Source organism: Chaetura pelagica, unplaced genomic scaffold, assembly GCF_000747805.2.
Source record: "Chaetura pelagica isolate M959 unplaced genomic scaffold, ChaPel_1.0 scaffold109, whole genome shotgun sequence".
NCBI lineage: Eukaryota > Metazoa > Chordata > Aves > Apodiformes > Apodidae > Chaetura > Chaetura pelagica.
In genome coordinates this window covers 5,139,777-5,158,271 of record NW_009970725.1, presented here as the reverse complement: position 1 = coordinate 5,158,271, position 18,495 = coordinate 5,139,777, and the positions used below count along the sequence as shown (strand labels likewise).

General features: G+C 35.2%; 1 protein-coding gene across 1 annotated transcript in view; it reads right to left on the bottom strand.

Moving 5' to 3' along the window:
- The window catches only part of TRAPPC8 (trafficking protein particle complex 8), a 58,098-nt gene that overhangs the window by 34,411 nt on the left and 5,192 nt on the right, over nucleotides 1–18,495 (bottom strand). The window contains 9 exon segments of the mRNA XM_010006897.1: nucleotides 14–114; nucleotides 1,490–1,640; nucleotides 2,927–3,042; nucleotides 4,399–4,646; nucleotides 6,103–6,190; nucleotides 7,300–7,453; nucleotides 7,863–8,037; nucleotides 9,283–9,372; nucleotides 14,889–15,083. Coding sequence (XP_010005199.1) covers nucleotides 14–114; nucleotides 1,490–1,640; nucleotides 2,927–3,042; nucleotides 4,399–4,646; nucleotides 6,103–6,190; nucleotides 7,300–7,453; nucleotides 7,863–8,037; nucleotides 9,283–9,372; nucleotides 14,889–15,083 — 1,318 coding nt within the window.

The window sequence follows — 18,495 nt, the reverse complement described above, 5'->3', positions numbered from 1 at the left end:
GTAAACAACATACTTGCAGATATCTCGATAGGTTTGAATTGCTGTTTCCATATAATGAGCAGGATATGGTCTAGGAGCTCCAGGCTGAAGAAAAGCTGATACTGCTGCCATTTCCTACAAGAGAAATTCAGTATTGCTAGTTGTTTCAAAAAATTATAAACCTCAAAATGCTGAGAAACACATTTCAACAGCTACTAGTTCGAGACCGTCATCTAATCAGTTACCGAATATAAGAGTGTTCCCAACACACTGTTAACAGATAAAAGGTTTAATGCAATAGCCTATTTATGACTCTACTTGTGACCAACCAGACAGCAGCAAGAGGTTGGACTGAATGATTGCTTGGACATAGTGATGGAACTGTATCATCTTGAAGGTCTTTTCCAACCAGGACAATTTTGTGAAGAGTTATGCACACTCACAGACGTGTTTTCAGTCGATAGCACCCCCAACACTATGCAGAAGCACTGATTCAATACTGCTTTACAAGCCCAAGAGATAATTTCCTATTACAGGAACAACCTTTCTGACAAAGTAGCTCTACCACCTTTTTTAGGATGAGCACCATTCTGAGTTTTACTTAAAAGAAGTTACATTCTCAGCTTTCAGGGAAACTCCAATAAACATGCACTCTGAAATTTTACTTCTCTCCTTACAGAATGATGACAGGATTGCAAACCATTTCTTCAATAAGTTAAGACTAAGACTTGTAGGTTGCAAAAAATCATAATTAAGACCTCTACTAAATATTAAGAAATTAAGATGCCTTTTCAGATTACCAAATGCAGAGCAACTGCCTATACCAGGAAAATACAGTTAAAGATTTTACATCAAATGGAACAGTGTACAAATTCCTTCCATAGCTTTACAAAGTGAAGTTCCAAATTTAATCAAGTTAACCAGACTGAAGTCTAAAAAAGTTTCTTATTTTTCCCCAGTGTTCCCATGTATCTTACTGAAAATTATTTTAATCACATAGATCTTCATTCTCAAGAGAAATGACTAGTGAGTATGTGTTTACAACGACATTCAGCAGCAACATACTCAAACTATATCCCTCAAGAGTCTTAACCAAAAAATAAATGGCACAATATTATATTTAAAGTGACACAGTCTTTACTTTCTGGAAAATAAGTATTTTGCCAAAGTCTAAAAAGAGATTCTATAATTTCACACCTGTTTGAGTTATCAGACTACAAATTTAAAGATTTCTTTTGCTGGAGGTTGCATACCAAGTATTCACCTTTCCATATTTCACACTTTAAGAATTAACTCTTCAATTTTTATTCATATCTTTGTTCCATTCAAGAAACAGCAGCCAGTAGATTTGAAAACACTTTAGGATTTGCTAAAGTTATGCAGCAAATTTGGCAAGATTCTTACAAATTTGGAGGTGGAGGGAAAAGATTGCATTTTACTACCTTCACACAAATATTAAGAGATTACTAAGAAAAGTTCACAGAATGTTTATGTTATATAAAGTACCAACCAGTGCTCCAGCTGCATAAAGCATTGCCTGATCATTTAAGAAGTCTTTCTTTGCTGTGTGGTAACAGCTATATGCAAGTTCATAGTGTTGCACCAAAAAGCACAAGTCTGCCATTTTCCGGATTTGAAGCTCTGGTGCTTCTGGTGGATACCTATAAATACAAATATTTACATTCAAACTCATCATGTTAATAACTAGAGCAAGACATGCTCTATAAAGTCTTTCCCTCTCATCTTAATTTCTATTGATGAAGTAGGAACAAAAACTGCCTTGCTTCAGCCTCACCCAAAAAAACAGCTAAGATAAGCAAAGATGCTTCCTCTCTGCCACATATAACTTGGTTTCACACCTTACCTTCCTGTTAACAAGATTCACTGTTCTATTAACATTCAAAGCAACCATTTATCTCAGCCAAGAAATACTGAAAAAAGTATGCAGCTATCACTGAAACTGCTCACTAAGATTAACTGTTATAGCTAATTGAGAGTTGAAGGAAAAAAACCTAACACCATGTTCACCTAGCTGTAATTGCTACCTCCTCCATTTCTCTTAAAAGTAATAACTCACTAAAAGAACATGCCTTATGCCAAAACACTGGGCAAGTTCCTGTCCTCTGCAAGCATCAGTCTGACTTTTGGTTAGTGACAATCAAATACATTCTCACAGACACTTGTTAGTCTAACTGTAGGAAGCAAACCATGCTTACAATTTCAACATAGAAACTTGAAATTATGGACATTCTTATTATGAATCCAAAAACATGGAACATGGAAATTTAAAGCTGTGTCAGGGACACGAACGTTGGCTAGGTAATGTCCAAGAACTACTTAGACTTCTGTGCTTAAGATAAGACAATTGAAGAGAGTGCTTTTTATCATTATACATCCTCATCCATAGAGGGAAAGCATACAGAATGAATATTCTGGTAAAATCTAGAAACTGGTTTAAGTGTAAAATAAAAATAAATTAAAAAATTTAATTCCCCTTAATCTAGATCTCAAATGCACTTGCAAAAGCAATATACTCAACACTCAGTAATACTGCAGTAAATTACATAGTTCCATAAACATGTTACACTTATACATAGGGTTTGGCTAAAGTAAGAAAACGAAAAGCTTGTACAAATTTTAAAAGCCCTTACAGCAGACCACAGCTTCTTTTTATTACTATTACTTTTAAAAATGTATATTCTTTGTGACTCAAAAGCTTCACTCTACATATACTAGGAAGATAATTCACTAAAGTGTTTCCTTTATTGTCTTTAAGTTCTGCTACTCCTTTATTGCACACTCCAGATTTCTCCAGTTAAAATCTTAAGATACCGCTGATTTATGTCACTTTGCAGAACACCATCAAATAAACACAAGCTCTCCCTCCTCCCCCAGAAAAAGGTAAATTTTCATTTCACATCCAAAGGGCAGGACTGAAGTTACTTACAGCAAACCAGAAGTATTCTTCAGTTCATTTATACTTTTCTCTGGAACCTTGCTGCCGCTAAACCACTTTTTAGTAGCAGAAAACAGTGATCGACTCAAGCCCTTCCTGGATATTAACTGCAAATAGACAATCAGAGCAGTACATTGTAAGACAAACCAATGTAAGTTAAATCAATACAAAACCACAAGTTTTAAGACTTCCTAAGTTCCCATTTTTTTCCATAAACAATACATAAAAACAGATAACCAAGAATACATTCCTTTAGATTAAAACCCTGACACTGAGACAAAAATTGCAATTCATATATTTATTCTATTTCAGACAGCTGAGGTTCACTATTGTTACTGTAGGTTGCAGATATCTCAATCCTAAGAGCTGAAACATTTAATGCATCTGTTGGAACTTGACAGAGTATCTGACTTCTGGTATTAGTCCAACCTAAAATCTAGATTCCAGGGTAAGTATCTACTTCAAAAGAAAACCTTCTCCCCATCACCACTCATATGAAGTACTATCACATTGTGAATATTGATTTCAAGTGTCAAGGGTACTAATCATAACTGCAGGCATTCTTTTAGGTAATTTTCACTAATGAGGAAACTTCCACAGGGAATTACCATTCCATGATCTAAGGCAAACTACATCTCTTTGTAAAATAATTTTTTAAATTGTAACATCACTCTTTTCTTACCATTATTAGGAATTAATTATTACATTCCTAAAGTGTAGCAAACAGCCTTGCCATTAGAAATGTACTTTGTTTCTTCGTAAAATTTTGCAAAGACATACAAGCTCCCAAAAGTCAATATAGGGAGACAGCATTCCTTAGAGTGGATGATACCAAGTAACAAAACCCCTGATACTTAAAACTATAACCTGAATGTACAAGTCAAAGTAAAACTTAACACATGCATGGTATTAACTATCACACTTCCAGAAAAATCCTAGTTTGAAATAATACTCAGTTGCAAAAAATGCTGAGATCCAATCAGAACTGCATGATTTTGGGTGTCCATGCAGCTCTCTCCGTGTCAAGAAGCAGAAACTGAAGCATGCAGGTTTTTTGCTGACAATTATTGATACAAATAAATTTCTTGAGTTGCGAATCCTAATGTTTAAAAACAAGAAGTACATTTTGTTCAGAATTGTCCAGAAGCATAAAATACTAAGATAATAGAAGCAAGGACAGATAACCCTGATAATAGTTCAGATAGGCTTTCACCAAGAAGCCACCTTGCGCGGAAGCTCTGTTAATACAAATTGGTTTATGTTTTTTTTTGTTTTAAATAGACAGATTGAGCAAAAAATGTGATAGCTGTTTTTCTTAAATTTACTTATAATTTTCAGTAAGATGACTGAATTATTAGATTTAGAAGCAATCATTTCAGAACAGATTTTTGGGTAACTGGATTTTTACCCCAACTGTTTTTTTTCTTATTACAGCACAAAGCACATTTTATAAGTAAACTGACCTGATCATTAAGTTGCCGAATTGTCTTCTCTATATGTGGCAACAGTCCCCTAAATGTGAATTCCTGTATGAACTGTCTAATTCGATCATGATCTGTGAGTGTTAAACAAGCACCATGGGGCGTTGCAGAATTGGGTTTCTTCACGTCCTGCGCTGCTGCAGCAGCCTTCATGTAATCAGTGCTATCCAAACTGCCACTAGGATGATCCAGTTGAAGGGGGTGAGTCTTAAAGTTATTTGACAGTCCATCTATTGAAAGATTGAAACAAAAACCCCAGTAAGTATTAAGTTACTTAAACATTTCGGGTTTTCAATGTAGTGTTTTATTAGCGTACCTTAAAGTTCTCCTTACTCAGAACTCCATTATGCAAAGCTATTCACCAGGTATTCTGCACTACAAGCCAACGCTGAACAGGTAGCAGCAGAGCACTATGCAAGCACTATCACTCCTGAAATTCTTCAGAAAGCTCAGGGAATCTCAGGAACTACAACATGGTTAAGTATGCATGTTGTTAGTTCTTTAGTTCTTAACTGCAGCACTAAGAATCCCCAAGTATCAACAACATGGAAAGAAAACTATGAAAGTATTTAAATCAAAGTCAAATATTAATGAGAAGTTGAAAATATAGCAATTACTACAATGGCTCCATTGGATCCATTCAGTCTTTTCTGTTTCTGTTAAAGCAACAACTCATTTTCCCTGCCTTTCTGAGCAATCATGATGTAAAACCACCTCTGATAAACTTCTCTTAGTTTGGTGAGAAGGGCTGCTAACAGCTATTGTATCTAGATGTTTGAACTAGACCAAGATGCCACTTCAGTCTAAGACTGAAATAGTTCTTATTTATTATTTCTTTTCTACATAAGAAAATCAGCTTACTTTATATGGCTCTAGGTAGCACTGAGCAAAGCTGAGCTGTGCAAGCAAATCTTTAATGGATTTTACTCATGAAATGTCAAGCTAGGTATGTATAGTTCAAACAGCAGCTTGCAAATTACATCTGGGCTGTAAGGCTCTAGAAAATCCCTTTTTTCAGGCAACCGCAAGATCTCTTACATATGCTAGGTCTCCCCTGTGCCTTTTACCTCAGGTCTGAAGGATCTGAGCTGAGTCAGGCCAGACAGTGTGGGGTACCTCGACTTCTTCCCTATTTAATGACGCTTCTCATCTGAATCCTACACAGCTGCCTTAGAAAAATATTTTATGAAACACCATGCATTTAATTTACTCTGTTTCATTTACTGTTCTCTGCCATCCACAAACTCAATTGCAAGGAAAGTTCTTCCAGCCAACTTAATTTTAAGTCACTATTTAGTCATATCCAAATTCAAAACCAAAAATAAGGACAAAAAAACCCAAAACACACCTCAACTTATAAGCTACATCAGAGCAAACTACCAGGAACTTTTATTATGAGGAAAATTAATAATTTAATCCTATGTTACTTTTTATTAATTGTCAGTTTGCAGACGATTTGCCTGTGATTACACAAGATGAGCCAAAATGCATCATCAGCCATCTACTAATTACCACCAAACCAGTAGATGAGCTCCAGTGTTTTTCTTTGGGAACTCAATGTTACATTTTCTTGGAGCATTTCGAAAATTATTACTTCGAATTCTGTAACAAGTTACTGAAGAGATTAGTACTGAAGACATGAGAACTCTATAAATGCTAGCACATCAATGGAAGTTATAAAAATACCTTTAATTTCACTGTCTAAACCATCAGATATCAAGTGATCGGTATTCTTGTTTGCAATGACAGTATATGGACCATCATCATAGAAATCCTGCCAGAAAAAGAAAATGGGGTGGGGGGAGAGTTAGAATTTTAAGGACACTGGAGCACACATAGAGAATTCAGTCAACAGTAGTTGTTAAATTTAACAATTAAGTGAATCATTAAGAAAGCATCGTGTTTTGGTTTTGTTGTTGTTTTTTTAATTTATTCATTTAAGTAGTTTGTGAGGCTTTAAGAACCTGAAAGTTATATTCATCAACAAATGAAGCAAGTATCTTCTGGCTAGCTCAAACAGCTTTTCTGTGAACTAGACACCAAGTCCAACTCTTAGCTATTTCACTGCTTATAGCAGGGAAAATATGCTCCCTAAAGCAATTCCTTAATCAGTTCACACAATAATCTATGTTGTACAGTTGACGTGTCACAGAAAGAAAAAGTTCCAATTATTTCATGGTGGAATATTATTTACTGATCCTCCTAGTTTACAGAATACAAGATGATTTAACTTTCCAGTGCTGGTTAGATTTGGTAAAGAACTAGGATTCCACAAAGAAATATTTTAAGCAGATGCAGTTAAAACTGCGTATCAGTCAAAAACAAACTCAATTTTGGGTTCTGAACTAAAAGATACAGACATTACTGGCAAACTTAACTCAAGACTCCGAGCTAACACACTATAATTTGCTATTTAGCAGATGACAGACCAAGACTAGGATGCAAGAAGTTGCCAGAAATCCATGTATATCCCCACAAAACAATACACCCACACTGCTTAGTGGAGTAAAAATGACCTGGAAAAAACCCTCAATTTTGAAGAGTGAAGAAAATTAATCAAAATGAAGGTAGAAGATACCATGAATAGGACACTTCTGATGTTGCTTTTCTGAGTGTAAAAAGCAGAAGCCTATTATTTCAGTGCTTGTCAGTTTATTTCAGACAGCTTAACATTTCAATGCTCCTCACTGTCAATTTAAGTAGCCTCAAGGACAGTTCTTTGAGAAAGGACTCACACCCTCACCAAAAAAATCATAGCTAGGTATCGTGACTGCCTATTAGCCCATTCTGTAGAAACACAGAATATTATAAAGGTGAAATTTAACACTCCCCAAATGGGCTTTCACATGCACCTTATACATTTATTTTAGAATACTATAATACCTGGTTCTGGATAGTGTTTTTCTGAAGGTACTGACTCCAAGGATCTGGTATCTGTTCATCTGTTCCTCTATTAGACATCCGAGAATTTATTTTCAGCAAATAACAACCCTGAGTTCCATACCTCTGCTTCATCTCTTCATAAATTGAGTCAGCTCTGAAAAAATAAAACAACATTTACGCTATCTTGATATTAAACCAATTCTATTTTAATTGTTCACTGCAACAAGCTATTTTATACTATTATCCATAGGGATAAGAAGAAGGAAAATTCTCATATTTTTAAAGCAGTCCTTTATGCAAGAATGAAACTGAGAATCTCTGAGAATCAGTTCACCAAGCTATCAAATAAAGCATCTGCCTCGAGAAGCAAGGACTGATTACTTCCATTTTATATGGCCACAACTAGAACTAAAAATACTGCTTTAGGATATAAAATAATAGTCAGTCTGGTAATAGTCAGAAGACCAGTTAATGGATCCTGTTGTTATGTCTAAGCTCAAGATTTTATAACCACAAACATTCAAAGAGTTCAGCTGTACATTCAGTGAAGCCAGAAGACCTACCTTTGTTCTTCTCCTGTGCTTACATCATGCAGTAACACATAGTATTTGAGTGTGTTTGGTATAAACCACTTGGGATATAAGTATTCACTACTATGCTGAATTCGGTGTTGTTCTTGAGACAGCTTCAGAAATTGCTCCACAGGATCTGGTTCACTAGAAGAAACTACAAGCATACCTAAATTCACGTTTAGGACATTAACCAGAAGAACTCATGAGCAAAGAGTGATCACACAGTAAAATAGGAAGTGTACAAAATAAAACAGGTTAGTATAATGTTTAAGCCTGTAAAACACACTACCACAAAAGTGTATGTAATTAGAATTTGGCCTTATCCTAAGTAAACACTAAAACACTGAACTGCCAGTTAACTAACATCTGTAACATGAGATGAAACACGATTTTGCTCCAATTCTGACACGGAATCTAAGTTTAAGCTGATATATGATAGCTGACAGCCCATTTACGATTTTAGATACAGACTAACTGTTCATATATTAAACATAACTGAAATTCACCCCAATGTACTTTAGTTTTCAACTTTTAAGGAGAACTGGGACTTTAAGGTATCACCTGATCAACAATAACAGCTAGTATTCTTAAACCCATCAACATCTTAGCAAAAAGTAGAGGTGTTCAGATTTTTACTGCAATGAAACTAAACAGTCATTAGCAAGGAACATCCTGCTCTCCTACATCTATTCACCAAATCAAATACTATAATTCAGGAAAGCCAGAAAGCCAGTTGTACTGCAAATGTTACTAAAATGTATAAGTCAAAGGCCAAAAATGGTATTTTACAAAGTTAATTCTGCACAAATGCTTCTCTAATAGTTACTAACATATCTATTCCATCACACTGAAATTATAAAGTACATTAAAGAGTCAGGAACAGTGTTAGGAAACCTGCAGCATTATAATTATTGTGAAGCTAAACATCAGCTATATCATGAAACAGTGCAAATTTTTATTTTCTCTGTAGACAAGCAAATCAGACCTAAGATTTTGTAAAAAAAAAAAACAACAAACAAACAAAAAAACCCCATCATTCACCAATTTTTCCAAACACCTTTCTCAGCCTCCTCCCTCCATCTGCTAGAAAAAAACGTAAGAAACAGCAGGAGCATCCTGAACACAAATGCCTCTTGTGTACATAAGGAACATTCAACAGATACCTAAAAGGTTCTGTTTTACAGGAGCAAGTTTACTTTACAGGCATTAGCTTAGAGTTCACTTTGACACATCACAAAGAAAAACCAGCCTCCTTACAAAACTAGCCTGTAAAGTTAGACATGTTGAAAAAAAGCTGTATTTCAAATCATAATGACAAAAAGAACTATTACAGAATTTCAACATCTACATTACACTTCTGCAACCAGTTCTAACACTCTTCACTAGAAGCCCTGTAACACTTGAAGGATACATGCAACATAGTGGTTTAAGAATTCATGGTCTGATGCAGGCATGGACTGAAGAAAGCACTCTCTATAGGACTCAAACCATGGAGTAGTAGCTGGAATATACAATAAAACAGGACAAATTAGAATATTCAGCAAAACTTCCATTTACTCATTTATGAAAAGGAAATATGAAAGACTACACTAAAGGCAAAGCTTGCAAACTTTGACAAGGTTTGCATGGCAGAGCAAAGAAGGGGGAACAGTCTAAGGAAAAAGCATCTACAATACACATGAGTGGGAGAAACAGTAACATTTTTAATCAAATCTGTGAAACTGGTTAATATCTTAAGCACCAGCTTCCTCAGAATTGCAATCCCAGGTGTATTCAGTTCTTAGAGAAACCACCCCTTGGAACTTCAGAGAAAGAAAAAAATTAGCAGGCATTCAATTTGCTTTGGCTAGGAATGTAAGAATTGACCAAGAAGCAAAATTAATTTGAGTATTTGGAGAAACTAGGGATTATCAAAACCCTATCCTGTCAGTTTGTCTAAAGCTTTTGCATATGTTGTGACTTGGCTTGAGAGTAGTCCTCTTCCTGTGCCCTGCCAAAATAAACAGGTCGACTGGCAAAACAGAGATACAAAAAGCTAAACATTCAGATTGAGTTGTGCCATTAGTGCCTTATAACATTAACCTGCCATATTCAAATGCCCTTTTACAACAGGGATTTCATTTTTCTAAGAGTAACAATTCAAGGGAAACCAAGTATTGCCTGGAACATCCAAATAACAACTGAATTTTATGTTGTCCACTTATTTCCACTCCAACTATCAGTCTAGCAAATATTATTTCTTCTTTCAAGCCTGTTTTATCTCATTTCTACAACTCCTTCCCTGGAGTGGAAAAAAGACCCCAGAGCAAAATAGGTCCACTTCCAATAACCTAGTTTCCAGCTAACTTCAGTGTGAAATCAGTGTAAACTCATCTGCAAACTAGAAAATAATAACCAGAGCAGCAAAAATGCATTAATAAGAAATCCTGAAAGTATTAATTTTCTTTATAGACATATTCTTTGATTTAACTCATATACAGATTTTTAATGCTTTATAAACTTCACTGCCCCTCCCAGAAAACAAATCGCCTTCATTTCTTGGCTGATCTTAGGAAACTGAGTTTCATTTTTATGTTGAAATTATCGTAAAGCGCATGAAGTTAATGCACTTTGTTCAACCTTACATTATAAAGCCATCTTATGCCTTATGACTTCATCTACACACAAGTCAGATACGGTCACAATTCATAGCTGAACTCAGTCTAGCAGTCAACACATCTCAGAAAAAGAGCAACAAGAGGCAAACCTTTATCTTTTGATTATAGCCTTTCCAGCAATTGCTCTCTGAGCACTCATAGGGTATAAAAAGTTCTTCTTGGCTTTCCTACCTCTTACATGTAAATACACCAACCATTTAAATCAAGGAAAACACAGATTGTTATTAAGAACAAATCATGAGAAACTGACTTACATACACATTTTTCACAGGTATTTTTCAAAGCCTTGTAGCAAATCAGGGTCCAACCAAAAAGGTTAATAAACTACTTCAGGTAGAAATTTCAACTGCATTTTAGTTTCAAGCTCTGTTTTCAGTTTTTCATTTCTGTTTTATAGCTAAACCATGGCAAAGAATCTTTATTATTATTTTTTTTAATCTGACCCAGCTACAGACAGGGAAGTAATACTTTGTTTTACAGGGTGGATTGGTGTTTTTTTCTTTCCCTCCCCCTTTCTCAATCAGCCTATTAAGAACCTTAGAAATGGCTACAAAGACAAATGGATTCCCTCTACGCAACCACAACATACACTAACAGTATTCACCCAAGGAGCCAATTTAAAGGATCATAACCATTTATAGCAGATACTTAAATAATAAACATGCACTGTATTCTAAACAAAAACAGTCTCTGGAAAACATTTCACAGATGTAACATTCTAACACATTACAGTGGTGCACAGCAACACTGCTATTTAGGTACACAGTTACAAAACCTTCATGTTTTGAATTTTTCCAGTAACATGTTTCCCATATGATAAAGTTCAGGCAAACTTCTTAATGTGTTCAAAAATCAGTAAGAAAAAATCTGGGGTAATATTTGTGCATAATAGCCTAACAATAAGAATGTTAAGAGTACAGTAATATTGTGTAAATAGTGTATTTATTATTAAAGATAAATTATAAATATAATATTAAACAAACAAAAATAAGAATATAAACCTTCATGAGGTTTTGTACCTTTTAGCTACCTAAGATGATCAGACACTAGTGCAAGGATAGCTATTACTAACCAAAAGCATAAATTTTGTTAATATCTAAATCTGAAAAAACACCAAAATCTGGCTCTTATAAATCAAAATACAGATTTTCACTCTAAGTTGAGAGATCAATAAATAACCAATGCATTTTGGTAGCAGCAAGTCTTATAAACTAGGTGAAAATATACTACAAAGGTGCTTTTTTTTTTTGCTTTTGCCTTTTTTTTTTTAAAGAGAGCCATACTCCAGAAAGAGTATCAATATAGCAGAGGTGTACATGTTCAGCAGTTTAGCTGCAGTTTGAGAAGTGCTATCATTCCCTGAGAGGGAAGTTCTAGAGGGAAGCAGAAAGTATTTACATTTGAGATACAGAACAGTGACAGTTTCATAGGGTCAAACAAGACAGTGCTTTTACAGCATCAGGTCATTTCCCACCACCACTTTGCACCTACTGACTCCGTAGAAAGACCAAATGATTAAGAGGAGTAGAAACGTGACTAAAAGAGAAATTAAACAACCATCATCAGCAATTTTTCTTTTGCAGGAAAAAAAAATGGAGGAACACACATCTACGCCAAGAAAAGTGCTAAACAGTTGTAGCAAATGGTAAGGAAAGGTGGATGGGGCACATGGAAAAGGAATAAAGGGCAATTTGGCAAATTGGCACCAACCACAAAAAATACCTGAATAAAACGTGGATGTGTTCAGTTCCATCAGTGTCTCTTTCCAATTATTGTACCAAGGAACACTAGCTTTAACTGAGCGATCTGATAGAAAAAACATGATATTATTACACTAAAAAGGGTCAGGTGCAAACACACTATTGGCTTTTATGCTCTGGTACCATGAAGTAGAAAATCTATACCATGCAGGCCCATCAGGGACTGAAGACATTTGATTTCAGCTAACCTCAGTCATGAGCATTTCAGGATCTGCCACATTTCACAGTATACTTCAGAATTAAATATTAACTTCTGCTTCAGCCCAAAATTATGGGCTTGAATAAAAATTGAAATCTATATAGTATAAAGAATTAAGAACTATATTTAGATATTATTTCTATTTTTCCAGTTGAAAGATACTATAAAATAGAATACACTAATTTCTAAGATTTCTCAGCCTGTAGTACTACAGTTAAAGTAAATAAGATGTTAACTGCTGGAAGTGGTTGCCCCAACCTTCTCCCTTACCTCCATCATATTCCTGCATTGCTGCATGCCAGTATTATCATCATGCAGCCCTGAACAAACACAGCAAGGGAAGTGACCTAGGTGGAAACTTATTTGGGAGAAGAAAAAATTTAAGTCTTCAGTGGGATCACTTTTCCTCTCCCTCCTTATGCACCAGTACCTGGGAGAAGTAGGCATGGCTGGAAGCACCCCTTTAGCAATCAACCAGGTCTCTCAGCACAAGAAGATTATGGAACTATGAGACTATCAAACAGTGTGGTAAAGAGGGATTACAAAAAAATTAAACAAGTTCACTTCAGGGATTCCACAATTTTTCTAAAAATTAAAAAAAAAGTAGGATCATGATCCCAGTGCTGGAAGCACTCTTACATTAACTTCTTGATGTTTGTGTATTCCTTCAAAATATACTGTACCTCATCTTCATTAAAGATTAAGGAAATGTGTTCTAGCATTACTATCTTAGAAAACTGATTTACCAAAAGGAAAAAAAAAGCCAATTAAAGAACATACTACAGCATTTTATATTTCTGTGCCAAAAGATTGTATCTTGTGGTCAGAAATGAATGCTTCCATGGGTTTTAAATAAAAAGGTATGACAAAGTCGAAAAAGCAAGTTTCTTAGTAAACACTCAGTGTTTACCTGACAAGATAGGGATTTCCTCACATCCTCCTACAGTGCAATAGGATCCAAGTTTCAACACCAAGAACACAGTGTCAGTGTTTTGTGCTAAAGCCCTAAAAAGGAGCACCACAAAGCTACAAAGCTGGTACATGATTTTGTCCTTCTGTACAATCTTAACCATATGGCCGGTCTGAATGGAAATAAGAACCTAAGCACTGAGAGACTAAACAAAGTCAAGTATGATCATTTGTGTATCTGAGGCTCCAGCAGCAAATAAGGAAAATAAAAGGAGTTATTTGCTTCTCTATCTACAAAGCACAGATTGATATAATCACTATTTTTTTCCACTTTATTCTAATACCTCACTTCTAAATTGAGGTCATTAGCAATATTATGGAAAAGTTTCTTCACTTAAACCATTCTGCTTTCTTAGGGTCTTCCAGTCTCTAGAACTGAAGCAGACTTTCACTCCAAAATTTCACAACAAAACAGCATTTCACCAATTTCATAGATAAATGGAAGCACGGAGACTTAAAAAGTACAGGGTACAAGTTTCTAACAGCTCTAGTCTTTCCATTTACTATCAATATTTCACATCAAGTTAAGGATGTGGCTTGTAAATCAGGTATCAAAGAGGTAAAATTATGCAATTTTTAATCACCAACACAAAAAATAAAGTACTATATGTCAACATCAGCTACTAATCCTCAGTTACTAATTTTGCTATAGCACATACAAACTTCTCATTGCATGTTGAACTTCCAAGTACAATAAATTACTTCTGTTTAAATAGGGCAATGCATACATGCTTTGAATTAAGTATGTACTCAAAGGCTTTAATGGATTAGGGTCTTAATTGGGAGGAGTTTAATCTTCTCAGCTCTCAAGATCAGGTCTCATTTATTATCATTCACAATGCCTTATCCCTTGGAGATCTGAAAAAAACATTTTTAGAATATGGTAGACATTTTGACAGTGAGAGATGAAGCACTGAGTTTCATGGCAGAAATACAAGTCAAAAAATCACTCACCTTCTCTCAAAACCTTTTATCTTTAAACTTAGACAACTTTACAAACTCTGTGTTACGCAGTAAGCAACAAGACAAACAAAAGAAGCCTGGAGGACTAAGATCAACCTAAAGCTCTATGTTAGTATCAACATTGTAAATAAGTTCTGATATTTATCCAGCCAAGTGTAACAAGTTACTGTATCAGTTTTGTAATGATAAAAACCTCTGTCATGAGCTGCTAACACAACCAAAGCATGAGTATTTTCTACATTAAAATAATACGATTTAACACCAATTCAGAAGAATTACAAATTAGGAAATAGAAAATTAAGTTATTAAATTCAGCTGCTTTTTTAGGATTATATATAAGCAAAACTATTTCATAAATGTGAATCAGCAAAAACAATTACTCAAAACTGATCAGCTCTCAGAGTATCTTTAATATATGCCACAGTAAATTCCTGTTTAAGTTACAGAAAAATACAATATCATTACATACCACTAATGTTGAGATCATAATCTCCAGCTGTGATCACATTAGCTACTAGTCCTTCAGCAGGCTGACTGACTGACACAACATCATTCAAAAGTTTCCGAATGGCACCAGGCTGAGGTGGGTGAGTAATAATATTGTTGACAGCGATCTTCAGATTTTTAATTATGTGAAGCTGATTATTAGGATCTCTCATGTGAACTAAGAGAAAAAACAAACAAGCAACAGGCTTTACTGAGGAGTATAACAGCATTTTTATTTTTCTTTTGAGATTATTTTCTTTGCCAAACCTCTCCATCAATTTTAAAGCACAGATGGTAATAGCTGAATATCAAAAATAGAGTGGGGGGGAAGGGAAGAGCAAGAAGTCTCTTCTTGTTTAACCTTAGGCTCATCTAGGCAGACTGATGAAACTGAGCATAGGATCCTGGTTTATAAGAATATCCATTCAGAGTAAAAAAGTACTCAGGAAGTATGCCCTGCACTGCTGCACCCCCTTCCTTGTTGAATGTACTCAACCTGCACAGAAAGCCTACAGTAACCATCTATGGATGTCACATAACATCTCATATTCCAAGGGGTCCCCAGTTGCCAACAAAACCCCAGTACAAAATACCAAACATCAAAAAACTTGATTATATTAGTTAATCCAAAATGAACGTATCCTTTTAGCTTTAATACTACAGTGTGGTTATCTTAGCTTGTTTTGTTTGGGTTTTTTTTAAGACATTGTTTCAGAACTTTCCTGTTTTTCAAAAGGCATCACTCATTTTTTGAAAGTCTTGTTAAAGTTATATTTCTTGAGTGACAAACTCTTGGTAAAAAAAAAATAAATTAAAAAAAAAAGGTAAATGTTAGTAATATCAGTGTGTCTGAATCACTTTAAAATGCTGGCTTAAAAAAAATTCTTATGAGTATTAAATTTTTATTTCAGAATTATATGCAAGTTATGCCTGACAAATAGTGAATTATTGCATGCAGCCTCAAAAAAAACAACAATGATGCAATTATAGTGTCCATGGACTTCATGTTTATGACAGAACTACAAACAGCTGACAAGCATGCAAGTTGTCGGTGTGGAGAAGCTGCTTATTTGGACAAGATCAAGCACACTGTTACCAATTAAAATAATATTCCAAAAAAGAAACAGATTTGTTATTTAAATGAAACTTTTAAAGAGTGGTACTAGCCTTATGTTATTAGCACACAGTAACTTACACTTATTTGCCTTTGAGTCACTTATCAAAAAAAATATTTTCCTTCCATTAAGACCAACCTGTCCAAGAATGCCATCAGACAGAAAACATCACTAAAATTGAAGTTTCATGCTCATGCAAAGGTGTCAATACCAAGCCTAAAAGACAAGGCAGCAGCAAACTCCAGAAAGGTGATTAATGATCAATGGTATTCAACTAAAAGTTAAAGCTGAAATTCCATATATGACAACTATACATAGGGTGCCTCTATTTTCTATACATTTAAAAAACTATTATAAGCAGATTACACTTTTTCCTTTACTGACAGATGTATGACTGCTTTTATTCTCCAAGTCCTTGCTTTTGTTTTGGTGTTCTTGTTTTTCAGAAAAGGCTCAGTCTCCTGAATAGCAAAAATTATTAAACACAAGGCTCTGTGTTTTTTTTTTACACTTATGCATATTGGCCCATATTTCTATTGAAAATCTAGCTCTGATCTTTTCACTAATATTTGTTTGGGCTGCAATTACACACAAGGCTACATTTTATCATAAGCCACAATTTGAGCTTCACATGACTCATTAATGCAGAGCTCGCTTTGTAGAATCTGTGAAACTTGCTCCCTCAAGCCATCTGTTTAAAAAAACTACTCATGACATTTTAAGTAGACAGTACAACTCTGTATCTGCTCTGATTTTTCATGTCATTTTCCCTATTTCAAATCACAAGCACCACCAAGCAAGTCAGCCTTTAAGTCCAGGCAGGACACATGAGTATGCCTATCTAAGACAGCTGGTGCTACCACATGCTCCACAGTACAACTCTCAAGAGTTTAGAGAACCAGTCCTACCCAAAACCACCTGAAAAACCATGGGGTTTTCTCAGCTATAAGTTTCAGGCTGAACTGGTTCATCACACAGCTGTATCAACACAGAGGAGGTCAACTGCATAGCTAAACTTAACTGATCCAGTTCAGCATTTCTATCAGAAAGCCCAAGAAGGGAATATATTTTTTTCCATCTTATCATGTAAGTAAATTATCAACCCTACTGCCACATGATTACTGAAGAGTGTTCGTGCAGAAAGTGACAAGCATGTTTCCCTGTCGTAAGAGTTCCACAAATGCTGAAGCTAGAGAAACTGCTTTGCACTACACAAACTCATGAGAAGTTTTACTGTACTGAACTACTCTTCTGTCTGGACAAAATGCCTAGCACAGCTTTCTGGTGGCTTCCACCACAAGTTAGAGCATGCCCAGTAATGTTTTTTCCATTAAGACAGAAGAGGAAGTCACAGAGTGAAGAACTGCAGTCAAGGCTTGTGGCCTGTTGAATCAGAACACAGAGACAGAAGTGCAGCAGCAAAACCCACTGTGCCAAGCTGCAGCTTCTTAGTTCCCAGACCCTCAGATCAGGTTTTTAACAGACTGATTCAGACTATCAAAGTTAGACAGCTTACACAGAAAAGCCAGGATGCCACTTCTCAAAGATTCATCACAACGGCAACAACTGCAAAATTAGGTAATTGAAACTTTATCATCGGGATTCAGATGCAGTTCATGAGGGCATTCATTATAACATGACAAACCATGCAGAAAACCAATTAAGGAAACACAAAAAAATACTACAAAATAATTAAAATAAAACTGTGTTTTCCTTCACAAGTTTAGAAAAGAAAGCAGAAATCAAGTCACTATCACTCTCCCAAGTAATGAGCTCAAAGTCTTACATTATGTCAAGAGAGGGAGTCTAATCTTTAGCCATAACTGACTTCTTTATTAAAAGAGGGTGAAGCCTGGTTTATAAACATCAACATACTATTGCAGTTTGTATTTACATGAGGAACACTGTTTCATTCAATTCATGTTTGCAAGTTCCTTAACTGCTACAATAGCTGGAACAAGAAGAGTTAAGTGACAACCAAATTAATTATTCTTCAGAACGAATTCTTCATTTTCAATAGTCTACCTGGTTTTGTTGCCTAAATGCATTTTGAAAGCCAAAGAACCTAAAGAGAACTCTAAGCATGTGAGCTTTCACATTTATTATTTTTATCTTCTGCTTTCTCACATAGTTCCAGAGTGCTACTAAACAAAGGGAAAAACAAGTTTAGTTCACAAGTTATTAAGACTTGCCACAGAATTAAGGCAGATTTTAAACCATAGTAGCTTTTAAGTAGCTGCCATTTTTTAAAATAGCAATGTGAAAATCTAACACAAATAACAGGACAAGTTTCATTTTCTTGTACTGTCTTCTCAACATATGACAAGGGACTGTAGTCTTAAAATAAGTGTCTGTCACACAGCAAATCTGACCAATGTCACTGCATTACTATTCTGAGGAGCAGTTCTATTCCAATTGCTGCCCTCCATACTATCCTGACTAGTGGCTCCAAAAGCATAGCTTTGGTGCTTAAAG